The following is a 17,032-nucleotide window of genomic DNA, read 5'->3' on the forward strand; positions in this document are numbered from 1 at the left end:
TAAACTTTTTTTTTTACACTGTCAGTGCAAAACACATCTATAATAAATTATTAATATCTCTGATAAGCTGCAGGTTTATATTAAACGGTGCTGTTCTGTCTCCCTTTCCATTAGCAACATAACTCAAAAAGTTATGTACAGGTTTTTTGGGTTTTTTTTATAATTTTTCATAAAATCTCTGAAAATGGAATAAAGGATGTAATAGCGATCTTGTCTTCCATTAAGAAATCTTAAACCCCTTCACTGTCAACTTTAAGAACATGTCTCAAAACACACTTTTATTCATCAACTTTCAAACCAATATGACACGGATTTTATTTATTAATGTAATGTATGATTTTCTTTTACTTTTACTTCTGTTTTCGTTGTATGTTGCACATTCACATCAGCCTTTTTGATTCGAATCTGAGTCCATTTGCTCAGAAAGTCCGCTTTGTTTGGGGAAATGTGAATGCGCTTAACAAATTCTGATTCAGACCAAAGAAACATAATCCATCCGCCTACAAATGCAGGTCTACTCCTTATATACCCCCATATACTGCTTCTGGGCCCAGAGACTTTGCCTGGTGTGCCTGCTGGCAAACGTCACTTCTGGGGTCAAGTAAAAGAAAACAAATGTTTTGCCTTTTTAACACCACATAATGATCAAATATGACATGAATTTAGTACATTTTTATTCAAAATTCTGACTCTCACTCACTTCTTTGGATATTACATGAACACACGTTATGGACACCCAGGGGTTGCCTTTCTATGTTTACCATGGGAACAACAAGTTTTCCACCAAGTATTTCCAACACATTTCTTACTCACGTTGCTTTGTCAGATTCTTTGTGTTTTTCTTTAACTCCTCACTCAATTCATTCTATGAATTTTAATTGCCCCTCGGGATGAATAAAGTTATTCTGATTCTGATTCAACCCAACAAACACATATTCTTCTGTGTGTCATGAAGCCAATGTTATATTAAAGTTTAGTTGATCTATTAGATTAAAACCCCCTCTTTCCTGCCTTTAAACATCTTTTGAATGTTCCCTGGAAATAAATTATTTCTTGCTTTGAACATAATAAGAGCTGTTTTCTGTTTGACCCTAATTTTAGCGCATTTGCTTTCAAATATCATGTGTTTGTGTGTTCCCAAGGACCCACATTGGGTTCTATTCTGAATGCTGTCTTTTGTATATAATGGTTTCATGTTGCTTTGTGTGTTAAAAGACTTCCACACAATAACTCAGAAACACTAATGCTAGAGATGAATGCAAAAGAAATCAAGATTTACAATTAAGTATGTTATATGTTTTCGCTATATTGCTGTTGTTTTTGCTGGCTTTGCTCCAATTTGAATAATTTCCAACAGATTGTATGCTGTGGTGTTACTCCAAGAAACTTTATTTATCAAAAGAATGCCCTTCACTACAGAACCAAAAGCATTCAAATAGACCTTGTGGTTGCTGAGGTATCACACTGTGTGTATGCAAATTTTGAACAAAGGCCTAAAAATAAGCATTTGGCTCAAAGACTTAAAATAAATATGTTTAAAGCAATAATAACGCAACTCCCGTCTATCTCCATGCCACATAATGATCTTTTAACTACCCTGAACTGTCAAAACCTTCAACACAAGGCTACAGCGCATTACAGAAGGTGCAAGCAATAACATTCAGCGTGTCTGACCGGAACCCACAAGCTTTCGAAAATCAATCTGTATCAATATTTGATTAGATGGAGAAACTAGGATTTATTTTTCTCTCCTAAGCAGCACCACCAGCAGCAGCACAGTCAAACTGAGATTGTAGCATTCACATTTATAGCCACAGAATAAAAGCAGTAGTGATACATTTTTAATATTTACCCCTGACAGGGAGCTCTGTTGAAGCCGCCTGATGAAACCTGGACAACAGCCAGCAAAATGATAGATTACGCACAGCCACATCCTGGCAAGGCTGCGACTACAACAACACTTCTGCTTTTCTCGAGGCTTTCTTGAAGTAATTAATTACCATACCACTGCTATCTTTAGCCAACTTTTGCACAAGTGCAAATGGGCACAACAGAGTGAAGAACTTCTTCAAGTAGACAAAACAACATAAATAAATCATTTCATGGGTAACATGAAAAGCATAAAAAAAATGTTCTTATTTGTTTCATGTCCAGCAAGGCATTTTAAGATAGTTGAATTTAGTAGGTAGCATGAAGGCTGCAGTCAAAGGAAAATCTTGAGTCATGAGCTTTCACGGAGGTCAGATGTGATCTGGGGCTCAGGGTCACACTGTGAATAGTGAAGTGGCCATCTGCCATGCTTGAGGCGTACAATGGGTCATCTCCTTCTAAAGGAAAATCGGACAAACGCCAAGGACTGAAACAGACTGCAGGAAAAAAGAAGAAAAAAAATCAACAAGACTGCATGTTACATTACCATCTTAAAGGTTTGGCTGCTGTTCTCATCCACATGATTTATGTCTAGGGTTAAAGGTTCACCATGTCCAACAATCAGCTGGAGAAGGAAGCATCACCAACAGAATACTGACACAACAAATGTTTCATGATTTTGGTTATATAGAAAATTAAAACCTCAAAAGTTGCATATGATCATGTGTTTTCAAAACAAGATGCAACCATTTCATTCAACCCAGTTGCTTTTTTATCTGAAGCATGTTAAACTACTAGTATTTGCAGAGTGAACCACTGTGCACCCTTGCACTGGATTCCAGGTCTTCTCATGAAATACGGTGAGTAAACATGAAGGCAAGAGACAAATTAAGCAAAATAACTGAGATGCCCTTTGATAAATTATTTGAGGGTAATGTCTGAGCTCAAATAAATGTTAAAAAAAAAAAAAAAAGATCATATCTTTTAGAGCAACATATATCTAACAATACATGCACTTATTTTTTAAACCCACCAATATCAAACATCAGTAACATCTTTTCCATTTGCAACAGATGCTGGCTTGTGGTGCATGTTGTGTTTTGTTTTTCAGGTGGCAAAAATAGCACTAAACCAAATGATCTAATTATCTAATTACTCTTACATGTTCCGTTTTCCAACTTAGCTGAGAAACAGGGCAGACATTTTTCAAAGAGAAGTGCTACATTCCTGACCCTACATGGTAAACCTCTGAGAGGGACAGCAAGTCAAGCTGTGACTGGTGCAGAGACCCCTGAGGTTTGTAGTGCAAGCAGTGAGGAGAGGAGAGGAGAGGAGAGGAGAGGGAGGGAGTCACATGGGAAGTAGTCAGGCTGCTGTCACATGGCTTGTGTTTGCAGGGGTTGTGCACAGAAGTTTGTGTAAGAGGAACAACTGCGGCATTTTTTTTATGTGGCCTTTCAACAAGTTGAAACACTGAGGAGGAGCTGCTTTCACCAAACCACCAAACAAGCTATTATGGAAATCCCTGCCATAAACTTAAAGGTAGGGGTGCAGCTTACTCTTCATGTTGTGTTTATGGTGTTTATAGGATGGTATAAGACAAAGCTGACATTGAAATACATGTTAGTTCCTTAATTCTGACTGGTCGCTCCGCTCTGTTGCACCTTCCTTCCTTCCTTCCTTCCTCTGATTTAGAAACAGATCACAGTGCGTGAGCATTATGCTTAAATAAGGCTAGTAAATATCATCAGAACATTTAATAAATATATATGTATATATTTTAGTATATATATGCTGACTATACTTAGATTATTTGGTTTATTACTATCTTAATATGTTTTGTCTACAGTGGCCGCTAGTCTTTAAACATTTGACACATTGTTTTAAAACTTGTTGATGTGCTGATCAAGTTGCTGATATTTTTCTTTCTAGTATTTTTATCTTTTTTATTGCTTTGGGTTGAAACATGTCAAAGTAGCAACGGTGTCTGTGAGAGCATCTGGATAATGCTAATCACATGTTTCCTATTCCCTCCTGTAGTTTCTGGTTTGATGTTTATTAGCTCGCACAGATTGAGCTAACTGTGCATCTTAAGGTGGTTTTCATTATCTTTTAACGCTGTGGACATTTTTATAGATAATAATAGAAATAGTAACGTTTAAATATGACACTGTTTGTTTGGACACAGTTTGTAGCATGCATTAAATTAAAAAGAGATACTTAATGGAGCTTGTCTGTGACCAAACTGGAATCATGTTACAATCCTAAGATTTTTATATATCACTGAGTTCTTGTTTTGTTTTCTCCTCTCTTAGGCCATAGTAGTGGTACATTGGCTGCTTACTGTATGGTGAGTGTGAGAAGCTTTATTTTCTTTCACAAACCTGAGGAATTTCACTCATCTTTTGGCACACTTGCACAGACTCCCACTCTGGAGTCAAGCGTACTCTTTCACCTGCACGTACCCTACTTTGTGTAATCAATCATCCACTCTTTAAGAATTGGTTACAATCTGACTTGTGTGATTTGTGTTTTCCTTTAGGGGTTGCATGGCATGGCTGCCTGTGTCCTTTGGATGGGGGAACTTCAGCGTTTTAGCAGTTGGAGTGTGGGCAATAGCACAGAGGGACTCGATAGATGCTGTTCTCATGGTGAGTCTTTCCCTTGGTTCTTTTCCTGGAGCAGGTTTAACATCATGTCACACATATAAGGAGTCTGACAGAAGCAGAGCTGCATATCCAAGCTAACCTAATTATCTGTGAAATCTAGGACAATCTGTGAGCATCCTTTTTGAGAAAGACACTCTCCCTCTTAATTAAGACAAGAGTTCAGAAGCTTTGACTTTAAGTTTAAAACACTAGTCCAATCCTATCTTTAAATTGTGTGAGGCAGTCTTAAACGTTTTCACCAAGGCAGAGGTTGTTTTCAGCAGTGTTGGTTTGTCTCTCTGTTGGCAACAAAACCCAAAAAAGTTACAGATGGATGTTGATTAATTTCAAAGAAATCACAAAAGAAAAAAGGTTTGTTTGCAGCTGCATGGCAGATGCAAACATCTGGGAAACATTGCTGAACTTTGTCACATCCGGGTCTTTTGCCGCTTTTCTGGTTGGCTGCCATTAATATGGTTCTTCCACAGACAGCAAGAGATCACTCTTTCAAACTACCGAAAAGAAACAAAAGCTTTGGACGATGTGATAACTTGTTATCCAGTGTGTCAATGCTGAAAGTGCGCCTCAAAAATCTTCAAAATATTCGACAGTTTGTTCAGATCATCTTATAACTGGTGAGCAAAACATTTATTATGATATTACTTAAGAATTGTGATTGTTTTGTAGAGATACCAAAAACACCATGGAATGGCTGGTTACAGTTAGAATAACAAATGTCTGTTGGTGCTTTTTATGAAGGTGTCAGTGTTTCTTGCTAGCAGCTCTTCACAGTGTGACAATAGAGTGAAACAAGGGCATTTGCTCAGTTCTGCCACCAGCTTTGCTTCACATCTTTTTCCAGCCTCAACACTGACGTATACTGTACGGCTTTGTGGATTTTTTTTTTTTTAAATAAAAAACAATGGAAAAGCCTTAAAACTTTGAGAAAAAGTTGCATACTTCAACAATAATGCTGGTATGATGAGGGGCTTGTTTTCATTGGCCAGTTGTTCATGGTCACATGACCACCAGGTTGAGCTTGTCCATGAGGAGATTAGAATAATTTTGCCATTAGAGTTTTTAACTAAAAAGCCAATGTCCACAATCATTGGCAAAACAATTACAGTGGCTTGACAGAGGAGTGCACTCTGAGAACTTCTAGCTTAGCTTTTGTATTATCTGTCAGTCTTTTTTTCCCCTCAGTCTGACAGATCATCAAACCATAACTCCAACCTCATGACTCATGTTTCCGCTTTAACTACTCGTGTCATCTGCTGCCTGATGTCAGTAAGGCTGTGACTCATGATTCAGTGTCTTTTAATGCTGTTAGTAAGCCAGTAATGAGCACAGAAAAAAGAATTTGTTGAGTATAGTGATGTGATTGTCATGTATAGCAGTGAGGATGATTAGCTACTTTTTGTCAAATAAAACTATTTTCAGTCCATGGTCAGTAAACGGAAGCACTGTTGGCAATTTCCCATTTATCTTGCAGAAAATTCAAAATTTCAGAATGAAAACTTTTTGGAGGGGACAATCTGTCCAGGATTCTGCTTTCAGTTTAAGGAACTATATATTTTGTATGCATATGAATCTTAATAAAACCCTGTCTGTAGATTTTTCAAAGCTTTAGTTGAAGTCTATTTGTGGAAGCATTTAGGGTTTCATGTAAAGAGATTCAACTCGGGTCAAATCTGTCACTGTACAGTTTCTTCCCCAGTGACAGCTCTGACAGCAAAGGACTGTTCCTAGCTCAAAGTTTTGAAAGTTGATGGGACAAAACTGCAGGGGAGTCTTTTACCTCAAGTGCATTCAAATCCAGCATCACAGTTACTTCTTCTCATTTCCTATGGATTTTGTGTAAAGAGGGAAAAACCACCACCCTAGACCAACCAAGCGACAGGCAACATTTGTTCATGTGAAATTTTTAGCAACACGACACAAGAAAGTTGAAAAATGTTCAACTTTTGCTGCTGTTGCATAGGACTACAATCAGCGAGGATTTTATTGACTGATCAAGTTGGTCCTGAATTTTTCTGGATCTGCCTTGAGGTCTGCTGTCAAATGATTCACCAGGATTTTTCTTTGTTTTTAAAATAGGATGAACCCAGGGTTGACCTTTTTTTAGAGTTAACAGCAAGATTTCAGTCAATTTGAGTAAAATCTCCCAAATCTTCATTCTTGATGCTTCGTCTGTCACATATTGCTTTGAAAAGGCCTAAATTCCCTCCAGTATCATAACCAATCAAATTTCTTTGAGACAAACAATTTGAGAGCACGATGTGCAACACTGTCCCCTCTGATTGTTTCTTCTCATAGGTCGGTGTTTTACCCTGGTGGTTGTAATTTTTGCCCATCGTTTGCCAGTCATTTGTCGCTTCACTGTGTCGAGCCCATAAAACTGGATTCTTGACCATGAACTTAACTCTTTAAAGTCAAACTTACTGGAAGCTACATTCACACCAGCCATTTTGATTTGAATCCTTGGCCATTTGCTCGGAAAGGCTGCTTCATTTATGGCTGTGTTTCTCAATTCTGCCCCTGCCTCAGGTGTGTTAAAGTAGGGTTGCTTGCATCTAAAACATGCAGCGCAAGAAATTAAGCAACACTGACCCTGGATAAGAGGCAGAAAATGATGGATGGATGATTTGGGGTATTGTGGGTGCGGAAATAAATTCTGATTTGGATAAGAGAAGCAGGTCCTTCTCAGTCCATTTCAAGCACACCAAAGGAAGAAGACTACAAAACAAATGTATTATGGGTTTAGTACATCCTGGGTAAACATAACCATAATATACATGAGTGTGGGGCGATAGGCAGTTCTGAACAGGAGAAATAGCTCAAAGTCAGATGTGGAAGAATTTGGTGAACATTGTAGTAGAAATCAGATCAATCCAGACCACGACCAACTAATTCCATATTTAAACAATATTCTTGTTATTTTATCTTTAAAAGAAATATTTGTCTTTTCAAATTATGAATGTTGTCTGTCTCAGCTTAAAAAAAAAACAGAGGAAAAAGTTTATAATTAGGTTCCTCTGTTTAGTTTTCTCCCTTCACATTTTTCATCGTGGAGCTTTTTTCATTCATGTGTTTAAAGTTTTAACCTAATTTCTTTTCTTATTGTTTTTCTAAACTTTAAAATTGCCTTTTTTTATACACATATTAAATAATATAAGGAATCTTTCTCTGAATCATTATTATAGACGTGTATGTTGGCACATCACAACATAAAAAACACAAACCTTTCCTCAATCCACAGTTTTCACAACTAAAAAAAAAAACTCACATTGTGTCCATTAACATGCTGCTTTCTGTTTTGTCTCTAGTTTCTTGTAGGGATGGTTGTGACAATTTTGACAGACATCATTCATTTCGGGATCTATTACCCACTGAGTGACTTTGCAGCAGAAAGGGGACGTGACGTGTTTCGCTTCAGTGCAGGGATGGCCATCCTCAACCTGCTGCTCAAACCTGTTTCATGCTTTTTTGTCTACCAAATGTACCGCGAACGAGGAGGAGAGTACAACGTCAACTTTGGTAAGTGTTTACAGATGTGTGACATGCAGGAAAAATGAAGTTTTCAGACCTTTGTACATGTTATAAATCATTAAATAAGATTTCAATGCTTCCTTCATGACACTGATTCCTTTGGCTTTCCCAAACTCCAAATTTGCTGATCCCATTTTATTCAAGAGAACATGGTATTGTCCAACTCTATGCATTTATAAAATGCATATGTTTGCATCAATAACCAATTAAATTAGTGAAACCAATTATATATCGATAATTTCCAACAGATTTTATCGTTGTCGGGAAATGCACAGTTGTAGCATGATGAATGTGTTCCAGGACACTCTTTGGGTTCATCTATGTTAAATCAGAGGGATCTTCCAAGTTCTGTCTGTTTCAGTAGCAATAAACAATGGCAAACAAGGCGAAGATGGCGGAGATCATCATAATGCACAAAAAAAAAAATCTAAAAAGGAGGTAGCATAGTAGATGATGGTTGCTTTAGAGCTATAAACACATTGCAGCCTATTCGTTTTCTGGACTACACTATATTTGCTGTGTTTGTCTACACATCTGCAAGCTGTCTGAAACCCCACCAAAATATGCGCAAAATTTGTGCAGAGGATGGACGGAGGATGGACAGAATCCTGCTTTGCCCGTGTGCAGACATAGTGTTTTAACTATTAATGCGGAGCATAAATAAGCCCTTGCCTTGTGTTTACGAAATGCAGCACAAACTGGGAGGAATCTGTATTAAACCACTGGCAGCTTATTCCACCATCTTACTAATTTGTTTCAGTCACAAGGTTTTTTATACAGTGAAATATCTGAGCCACAGTTTGGCTAATCAAAGAAACCTTTTTTTTTTTCCATGAGTCTGTTCATATTATTTGTTAGTCATCCTAGTGACCAGATTATACTGCATGGAGGAACATGCTAAAGCTATGCAGACTGTAAAAATGATCTGCTTCGAAAAAACAAAAATAGCACAGAGAGATATGAAAGAAAGAAATAAAGCAGAGAAGAAGCAATTTTATCATTATGTGTTGTTGAATTTCTAGTTTTCTCTTTGTGAACTGATCAGTGCATGCAGGGTGCACTTCAGATGTTGTCCTCTGATCAACCATGTCGGACCATTGTCTTGTGGCTCAAGCGCAGTAGTATGATCCAGCTGTCCAGCAGCTGTTCTAACCAGTCAATAAACCAGCTGAATTTAATTAGCTCAGCTCCACTGCAAGTAGAAAACACCTGTTCTAAATACACAGGTAGATCCAGAAACACGGCAGAACTTTTACTTTATGGCACCTGGATTGTACACCTCTGAGCTCAAGCTTGCTCATTGAATAGTTTTTCTGTATTTAAAATCCCACCGTGCTCTGATGCCTGCTGGGTTCTCAAACCTTTAAAAACAGCTTGATCTTTATGGATTTACACTAAAGTTGTGTTATTAATCCTTTTAAATAGTGAGAATATTTTTATTGAATAACACTGTCTCTTTTTCTGTGAACTGTTTGGTTTTACAAAACGAAGAATGAAGCATAAAAACAAAAATCGCTTGGAAAATTTGTGGTGTGAATTTAATTTCTTATACCACTAATCCTAGTGAAATGTTGCCTGCCAAAATGGTAAATTACCCTGCACACTTGAAGAAATAATTAAACTGTATTGCAGTATTAGCTAATACTACAGCTGACAAACTGTATCTTGTGAGGAGAGGATAATTGAATATTGATGAATCCACTCTCTTTATGGTTTTATTTTTCACAATAGGAACACCCATTAGACTGATGAAAGGAGCTAATGTGACTTTCAGGCTGTTTGCATTTTAATTGCTATCTGATTGCATTGCTGGCATCACACTGCTGTGCACTCTGGGAACTAGGCAATCAAGTGCAAACAACTGAATTGTTGATTCATATATTAAGCACTCCCCCAGTTTTGATTGGTTGTCACTCAAGGTGATTTAAATGGCTGTTTGTGGGTTTAACTTGCATATTGCTTTATAAAATAAAGCTTGCAGGTCTCAATAATCACTGTGGTCTTGCTCTGAAAGTTCACACTCACTGGTTAGTAACTATTGTTTTTACGTGGAGAAGAAAAGAAAGCTTTGCTTGTATAATATATTTAACCCTTAATGTGTTTTTCAAAGAAATTTTGCAATTTTGAAATCAAGAATTTAAAGGGTAGTACCTCAGAAGTGGTTAGAGATGAAGGTCTACAGTAAACAAGACAAGTATTGAATTTGAACCTGAGTTTAGGAGTAATGAATGACAATTGGCAAAAAAGCTAAAGTATTTGTTAACAATGAAAATGTGTTCTGTGCGTTTTTTTCTGTAATCTGTTCCGTATCACTGGTATAGATCACATCCTCATGAGCTTCCAAACTTGATTTTCCTCATAAACTTTGAGCAGAGAAACTCCCTTTTGACCAGAAGAAAATGTTATGATCCTGGCTCAGGATGAGTAACTCGCTGCTATGGCCAGCTGAGTATTGAGAGGACAGAAAAGAAGGCTCAAGAAGCACCAGCAAAAGCTAACTCAAGGTCACAGTTTCCAGTTGAGGAAGAAGAAAGTAAAATACAAGGTGAAGACAACAATGTAACATGTTTACCATTTCTACCAGTCCATATTCATGCTTTTCTCTTAATGTACCATCAAGTGATAAATGACTAACTAATATAATTGCATGTCAAAAGGCTGAAAAGTGAGATTTTTCTTTTTATGTTGTGATCCTGGCAGATTTGGGCAAGTTAGAGATACAATATGTCAGAATGTAAGTGCTTTATCATATGCTGACTTTAAAATTAAGACTTGATAACAAGCTAGATGATCTTGCCCACCTGAAAGACATGCCATCCATCTTTTCTAAAAGGACTATCCAATTTGGACAGTTTTTTTTTTTTGTTTTTGTTTTTGTTTTTTTGCTTAATCTTAGAACAACAAATCATCTAAGGTGAGCCAGCCTGGAAAAGAGCATTTCAGGATTCTGTTTGCATCCATTTTTAACATGTGAAGTCATGCCTGAATGAATGTTAATCGTTATATGTTAAGCCAGGGCTATTCAACTGGGTCCCACGAGGGCTGCTGCCCTACAGGTTTTCAATGTATTCCTGTTTCAACACACCTGACCCAAATCAAATGTGTCCAACAGCCAATGAAGCACTGCACAAAGACTCATTAATCTGAGTCAGGTGTGTCGTTGCAGGGATGTCTTGAAAACCTGCAGGGCTGCGGTCCTTGTGGGACTCAATTGAATAGCTTTGTATCAGTCAGTCTTACAAAGAAGTAAACCTTTCCATTCTTAACTTGAAAAGACTCAGCCTTTCTGGGACGTTTTTTTTTTTTTTTTTTTTTTTTTTAATAACCAGTGGAAATCTGTTGTCAACCTCTTGCCACTTAACCTATTTGTTAAACCCTTCATCTCGCATCTGTTTATTTGTATGTTGCTTCAATGTGTTGCTGGTATCAAATTTTAATCCTGTCAGTTTACCATTTTATTGGGGCTCAAGTTTCTTGCAAATGGATGTATGTCGTTCTTATCTACATTTTATGCATTTTAAATTGTGCAATATAGCACCCAAACCATATTATAGCAAAATAGCTAGTGTCTGCAAGGGGTTTTCTCATCATGTGGTAGTCTTCATGCTCTATGTCAGAAAGAAGAATGTTTGTGCACCAGCTTTCCTACATCATGCTGAAATGTCGGGCTAGAAACTGAGCCCCATGTTGTTTCCAATGCATCCATCTATGAATGTGTATGAGAGGTTAAAAAACAAACAAACTGCATCCTCATGTTAACATCATATCTATAGATGCAGCGCTATAACATCCCGTGTGTGAATGATGAATAGTTTGTAATGTAATAATACTCTAAGTGGTCCAAAAGTACAGAAAGGGCTTGTAAACCAAATTATTTTACCTCTTTGAATTTCCTGACCTAAAAACCCTTCGGGTTTTCCCCATTAATTATAGCCTTCAAATGCATGATTAAAGGTTTTTGTTTAAAAATATATTAGGTTTAGATATTGAAGTTAGCCTGAGGCTGACTTTTTTTTAGCTAATAAATTAATTTTAGCAAGTTAGCTTACTTCAACTGCTGAAAGCCCCAGTGTGCGTGAATAACACCCATCTAGCGGTGTGCAAATTGGATACAAACACTGAGTAGTGTTCTCTTGCACCCTGCTGTTTAAGCATGTTATTACCACTATTGAAGCAGAGAGTCACAAATATGAAAATGTCAATATCTTGCACATGTTTGTGTGTCCCATCAGGTGAGTGGGTACAGAAAAATACATAATTCAGTTTCATTATTGATGCCAGTAAGTTATGTCCTCTATGCATTTGGTACCACGCTATTGCTAATAGCTAATGTCATCAGAGGAAGGACATCAAAATCCACCCCCCTTGACAAACCAGCTGAAATAAATTATGGAACACAAGAAAAAAACTCAGAAAATACAACTGAAAGAAGGGCACAAGCGCCTGCTTGTATGACTTCAGGGAACAGCAACTGAAAACTGTTACAACAGAGTTTTCCACTCCAGGCTAGCTAACAAGTTGGTTGTCTCTGCCGTTTTATATCGCAAGTAACAGTAAATCATCCAACTCAAAAAGGAGGATAAAGTAGTTGCCTGACTACCCCCACCCCTCCAACATAACTCCTAAATAAACTTCAATGTTAGACTGAATTAATTTAACTGTCCCGAAGAAAGCTGCAACTCTGCATCAGCTTTAAAGAACCTTTCCTCCATGAATTGTCTCCATTTGGTTCATGCTAAATTGGTTTAAACTCTTTATTTTCTCCCTTGTTATTTCTTTTTCTTTTCTTGGCTATTTTTTCCTCCGACTTGCATGGCAAAAAGTATGGAAGGACATCCATTTCAATGGAAATGGCAAGATGAAGGAGCCACAGTCATCTTTGCTAGCCATGTGCACAATCCACCCTGCTGTGGGTGAAGTTTCTTGTTAGCTATAAAATTAAAGGGTTGATTGCACAGAAATCCCTCTGTAGTCCCCGCCCCATTGTAGATGAAGCTTCTAATAAAGTATGACTGGACAAGACAAAAAATACTTTTTTTTGTTTCTCATGGAGTGTGTAACAAAATAACAAGTTTGTCCCCTTTCAGTTGCCATATTCAAAGATGTCAATACAACATGGCAGCCTTTTGTTGGTTCACATGTGCCACCACTATATCTTCATAAATTACTCATTCTAAACTACAAGAACACTTTCATTTTTATGTAATTGTGACTAGACTTCAATAAAATTCCTATTTATTAGGGTAAACATTGATTTTGGCTAGCGAAAAGCCAAATAAGTTATACACTGTACCTTTTAAAAAAGGTAAAAAAAAATTTATAAAAAGTTGTGTCTTTTTTTCAGTTTCAAAAACCTGTCACTGCACTCATTGTGAAATGTTGTGGCAGTGATAGGGCACTGAAAATTGCTAACTGTTGTCAGCTAATAAACTTGTGGCTATGCTCTTTATTATGCACAAGTCTAAATGTAAATTAGATTAATTTTTTTGTTGTGTTCTTGGATTTTTTTGGTCTTTGTTTCATGTCACTGTCAAGCTTCTTCTTTCTGAAAGCTGTTTCTGTTGTCTCATTTTTTGTCATGTTTTGATCATTTTTCTCTTCTCTTCTCTTCTCTTCTCTTCTCTTCTCTTCTCTTCTCTTCTCTTCTCTTCTCTTCTCTTCAATCCTGATCTTTAAACTTTCAGACTTAGAGACATCTGTGGACAGTCGATGCACTACGGACAGTGCTGACAGTGCCTTTTTTGGGCGCCGCTATTGATTCCTGGCTTCTTCCTTTTTACCATTTCTCTTCCCCAATCATCCTCTTCCATCCCTTTCCGCCCAGGAAGTAAGATTACTAATCAGATTGCAGGACACAGATGACAGATTGACTTTTCCTTTTCAAATTATTGTGTCAATGTTCTCTTCCATCCCTCAGATCCCCTCTTTGTCATTTTTAAGTCATCTTTATCTTTTGTGCTGTTTAACCTGATCTCACTGAACTATTAGAATAAATAAAATCACTTTACAGTAATACCATAATAACTCTAAAATGTATGCTAGCTTCAGGAAATTTTGGCAATGAGAAGAATATAATTACCTTTCTTGTCATGGAAAGCAAAATTCTGTTTTTTGCATATATCTTAAAACAATGGTTTTAATGTAGTTCAAAGTAGCCGTTTTCATTTAACATATTTCTAAGGGTCAGTACTCATTACCTTCTCAGTCATTCCTGCGTGCCTTTTGGGCAACACAATGAGTTTTCATGACTTGTATTATTTGTGTTTATGTGTCTGAGCGCATTTGTCCATGGTGAATATTTTATTCAGATTCTGTCTCTAGACACCTCATTTGTTTTTGTACATTCTGTTTTTCATGTATTTAAAGTAGAGCCACATGATGATGCAGATTCTAAAATCAACCTAATTAAAGTCAACATACCGTTGACTCATAATTGGATGTAATTATGAGACAATTTCATGGATGCACTTTAGTTTGTTTATCTTAAGATGTCGCTACCATTTGATCATATATACTGTATGTAATGTTCTCAAGGTTACATTTGTGTACTTAAAACAATCCAAAACATTTTCCAATGAATGCAACTGACTTGCTTGTTTGGGATTTATACAAGCATTTGTGTTTCTGTAGGAGAACTCTGGGTCATGTTGAGGCAAGAGTGTGGAGAGTTTTAAACTTCAAAAAGCATGTTATTGGTATTCTCTGCATTAAAGCATTTGTGTCTGTTGTTGAGTACTGCATAAATTCTTCACCTTCCCAGAATTTATTGTAGCCTAAATGTCTATGTTTATGTCAAGTACAAAAGCTCCTAGAAACTTGTTCATGCTTGAATCTGGGTTACTTGTCTGGCTGCTTGGAGAAAGGCTGCTGAAGATCTTTCATGCCAACTCTCAGACCTTTTCTTGTTCTAGTAGCCACACTTAAAATAACCACAATGCAAAGAGCTAATCAGACAGAAGTGGAAGTGAACATCTCTGGTGATGAAAAGAGAGGAATTTCTGCACCAATCAAAGCAGCATTCTGAATAAAATTCTGTGGTTTAGTGTTAATCAGAGACAGGCTGTGCTCTACATGTTGGCAGAGACAGTTTCCAACAGTTTAATCTGTTTTTTATCCAGAGGCAGCAAGAAGCTTGAGTCGAGAGAAAATATCAGTACAACAGTGTGAGGATTGTATTTAAGAGGAAAATTAGTGTGAAAAACCATTAAAAAAAATCCTGTGGAAACAGCATTAATATGAAGACCAACACAAATCTCAGTCTCAAAGGGATACGATTAGAGGTGATTAAAAATATTCCATTTGCATGGTGGGAGCTGGTGTTAAATTCCTCTGATATGTTTTTACAGGTTTTCCATCTGTATCAAGAAACAGAGATGCTTATCAGTCCATCGACCAGCAGGATGAGTCTTCCAGCCCTGCAAATCCCTTCAGTCAAGCCCAAGACAGCAAACCAGGAGTCCGTTCATACTGAGAGAAGAAAGGGTTAAACAATGGGTTCCTCTGACTTTATACAGCAGACAAATGTTACAGTTTTTATTTTGCAATTAAGTTGTTTTCTGTTTTCTGTTTCTCTGGATTTTTCTATGCAGAATAATTACAGGTTTTAAGCAGACATGTGGCCAAATCGATTTTTTTTTCTGAGATGATGTTTTGTGATACTAGCACACAAACTGCTGGGTATAATCAGAGTAAAATCTTTCAGCCCACTTTCATGTTGTGTGGATTTTGTAACCACCTGCTATTTTTGGCTGCAAGGTGTTGAATGGAGCTATTATGTTGGGTTTTTTCTTTTTTTTTTTTTATTGTGGCTCCTACTGTTTCTGTTTTTGCTAAATAGTGGTTTCTTTATACAGTTTATACTATACAAACATAGTATTTTTCATATTTTGTTTTTGCTACAGCATACAATACAACAATTGATTTACTGAAAGATAAGAAAACTCAAATTATTGTTAATTTTGGACCTCAGAAGGTATTTAATCTTTTTTAGCTGATGAAAGTCCTGAATTTCTAAACTGTGGTTAGGTGGCACACCTTTCAGACCTTTCAGACCAGGACCTTTGGTGTTTGTCCAATCACAAATATCTAATGATAGATTATAAGTCGTGTAGTATTTGCTCCATTAAAAAGGTGTACAATCGTACATGATTATCAGAGCATTTTGTGCGTCAGCTTTTTTTTTTTTTTTTGTGTCTAAAAAAGAAAAGCTAAAAAAAAAAAAAAACAACTTTAAAAAGTAAAGCAAATTGCGGAACAGCTTTTATTTTGTTTTGAGTCATTTCAACTCATGGCCTGTGTATTGTGTCAGAAGACATTAGGATGGTTCGTCAGTTGTGTAATCCTATATTTGTCAAAAATAAGATGGATACCAGTAATATTAGTTCATTCATGAGTTGGCTTGGCCAGCATGAATTAATTCTATAAGTTCATTTTTTAATCCTGTAAATTTGCAGTTGCACAAAACTGGGAATCAAACCACTGATTCTTTGTGGTATAAAAATGTAATACCACTGTACTAACACAAGAACTTTGATTTACTACATAGTTGGTGTGATGGGGCTGTTGTTGGCTTGGAACAAACACTCAGTGGTTAAAATCTGTTATTTCACATTTCCAGGAACCTCTGAATAAACAAGGAAGAAGTTTATTTCCTCATTTAACTAGATTAAATTAAAGTCATTTAAAGCATCATTTGTTGTTGCTTAAAATTATGAGTTGAGCTGAATGATGTCCTGAATTTAAATAATTTCCATCTATACATTGACTGATTCCCCTAACATTAACTGATGCAATACACAGGCACTAAACTGAGTTCACACAAAACCCCTTTGAAGCTGGTTACCTTACTTATTTCAAGTTTTTTTGTGTATTTGTATGTGTTGTATGTGATGAGGGGGAGCACTCAGTTTTCACGTTCCAGCTGCACTACAGTAAGACGTCTGGAGTTCCTGTGTTGAAATCATAAT

General features: G+C 36.8%; 1 protein-coding gene across 1 annotated transcript; it reads left to right on the forward strand.

Annotated features, from left to right (window-relative positions):
• Nucleotides 1-3,384: 3,384 nt before the first annotated feature.
• Nucleotides 3,385-15,537, forward strand: agtrap (angiotensin II receptor-associated protein; the record flags this gene model as incomplete). Its single annotated transcript, XM_079242414.1, has 5 exons — nt 3,385-3,411; nt 4,185-4,219; nt 4,412-4,520; nt 7,844-8,054; nt 15,413-15,537. 5 exons carry the CDS (start codon nt 3,385-3,387, stop codon nt 15,535-15,537), a joined length of 507 nt encoding a protein of 168 aa, XP_079098540.1.
• Between the last annotated feature and the right edge of the window lie 1,495 nt (nt 15,538-17,032).

The sequence above is a fragment of the Telmatherina bonti genome (genome assembly GCF_933228915.1).
Source record: "Telmatherina bonti genome assembly, chromosome: 6".
NCBI classification, from domain to species: domain Eukaryota; kingdom Metazoa; phylum Chordata; class Actinopteri; order Atheriniformes; family Telmatherinidae; genus Telmatherina; species Telmatherina bonti.